This window comes from Acanthisitta chloris, unplaced genomic scaffold, assembly GCF_000695815.1.
Source record: "Acanthisitta chloris isolate BGI_N310 unplaced genomic scaffold, ASM69581v1 scaffold39618, whole genome shotgun sequence".
Lineage (NCBI taxonomy): Eukaryota > Metazoa > Chordata > Aves > Passeriformes > Acanthisittidae > Acanthisitta > Acanthisitta chloris.
In genome coordinates, this window is record NW_008688266.1 from 8,795 (window position 1) to 10,425 (window position 1,631).

General features: G+C 44.3%; 1 protein-coding gene across 1 annotated transcript in view; it reads left to right on the forward strand.

The window, feature by feature from the left end:
- MRPL14 (mitochondrial ribosomal protein L14) overlaps positions 1-1,301 on the forward strand; it is a 3,307-nt gene extending 2,006 nt beyond the window's left edge. Inside the window, exon 2 of the mRNA XM_009080949.1 lies at positions 646-1,301. Coding sequence (XP_009079197.1) covers positions 646-1,012 — 367 coding nt within the window. The 3' untranslated portion in view covers positions 1,013-1,301. The remainder of the gene's footprint in view (positions 1-645) is intronic.
- Positions 1,302-1,631: the final 330 nt, after the last annotated feature.

Consider the following 1,631-nt stretch of genomic DNA (forward strand, 5'->3'; position numbering starts at 1 on the left):
TAACAACTCAGTATTGTCCAGTTTATTTCTGTTGTTTCTTACTCCTGATAATTCCACAGAACAAACAGATAAAGAAAAAACTCTGTTTCTCTGGGTTTCTCCCACATGTGGTGATCTGTTAGATTCTAGTTGGTAGCAGCTTAGCACAGCCACAGCAGGACCTCGGAGGTCTTATGGAGAGCAGAATAAGATGGGAGACCCTCACAGACTTCACTGAGAAAAGTCCTTATTGCTGGGGACTGTGTACAAGATTGAAGGAGCCTGACTTGAGTCTTAGCTTCCTGCAGGCTGTTTGTAGCACAAGCAAGCACATTTTTTTTGCTTGTAAATTGAAGTTGAATCATCTGCAGTTGCTAGAACGCCCGTGAAATGCAAGCCACTCTTCACGCCATCTTTCAGGCGTGTTTCAGAGTAGAACGGTTGTTTTATGCTTGACATTTAGTGAAGAGTGTGCAAAGCCCAAAGCAGCATCTGGCTTTCAAAGAGCACATTGAATGCAGCCTGTGTGTCACCCATGTGTTATGTATTTGTTGCTGGCGCCTTCCGAGTGGTTTGTGTAACGACAAGATTCTGTGCTGGGTTTGCCCTTGCTCCCCAAGGACTAGCGAGATCTGTCTCTCATTCTTTCCTGTCATTTTTTGCTAGTATCACGGGAGCATGTGGAGCAATACAGAAACTCACCCGCGTGCGAGTGGTGGACAACAGTGCCTTGGGGAACACGCCGTACCACCGGCCGCCAAAATGTATCCACGTGTATAACAAGTCTGGAGTTGGCAAAGTAGGAGATACGATCCTCTTGGCTATTAAAGGAGAAAAGAAGAAGGCTTTAATTGTAGGGCAGAAGATGCCTGGCCCCACCATGACACCTAGATTTGATTCCAACAACGTGGTACTCATAGAAGATAATGGGAATCCCATCGGGACTAGAATAAAAACACCAATACCTTATATACTGCGCAGGAGAGAAGGAAAGTTCTCCAAAGTATTGGCCATTGCCCGCAACTTTGTATGAAAGCTAAGAAAGGTCTTTAGCAGTCCTGTTACATCCTTTCATACGGTAGCTGATCCTTGGTCCTTTTCTTGAAACTGGTGAAGCATGAAAAAGTTGAGGTTTGTCAGGAGTCTCTCCTCCTGTTTAAGAACCACAAGCAACTAGTTTAAATGTTGAAATAGTTTCTCCAAAAGAAGCTTGATTTATTTCACAGAACATCTGCAGTGTGTTCAGGAAATCGTCCTTCACCCTTAGTACTCCTGTGGTGTTAATTTGGTCTGTCATCATTAAAATAAGAACACGAAAATCCTTGTTCTATACTGCTTATGCTCTCTTTTCCCTATTTCTGCCTTTCCGAGTTGCCCAGGAGCAAGACACAAAAGCTCAGTCCCTGGCTCAATAACACTGAGTTCTGCAAAAATGGATCCACAAGTAATAGAGTACGAGATACATGATGAACTCTTGGTACCTCGGGCACTGTTAATAAAAGGATTAGTTTCTACATCTTTGCCGAAGAAAAGTGTTTAGGAGGAATCAGAATTGGGAGAGGATGTTGGCCTACAGTGTCAGTGGTGTGTGGTTGAACAGGGAATGCCATGGGTCTGGAAGCAGAAGTAGGAAGGGCAGCTGAATGGGGTGG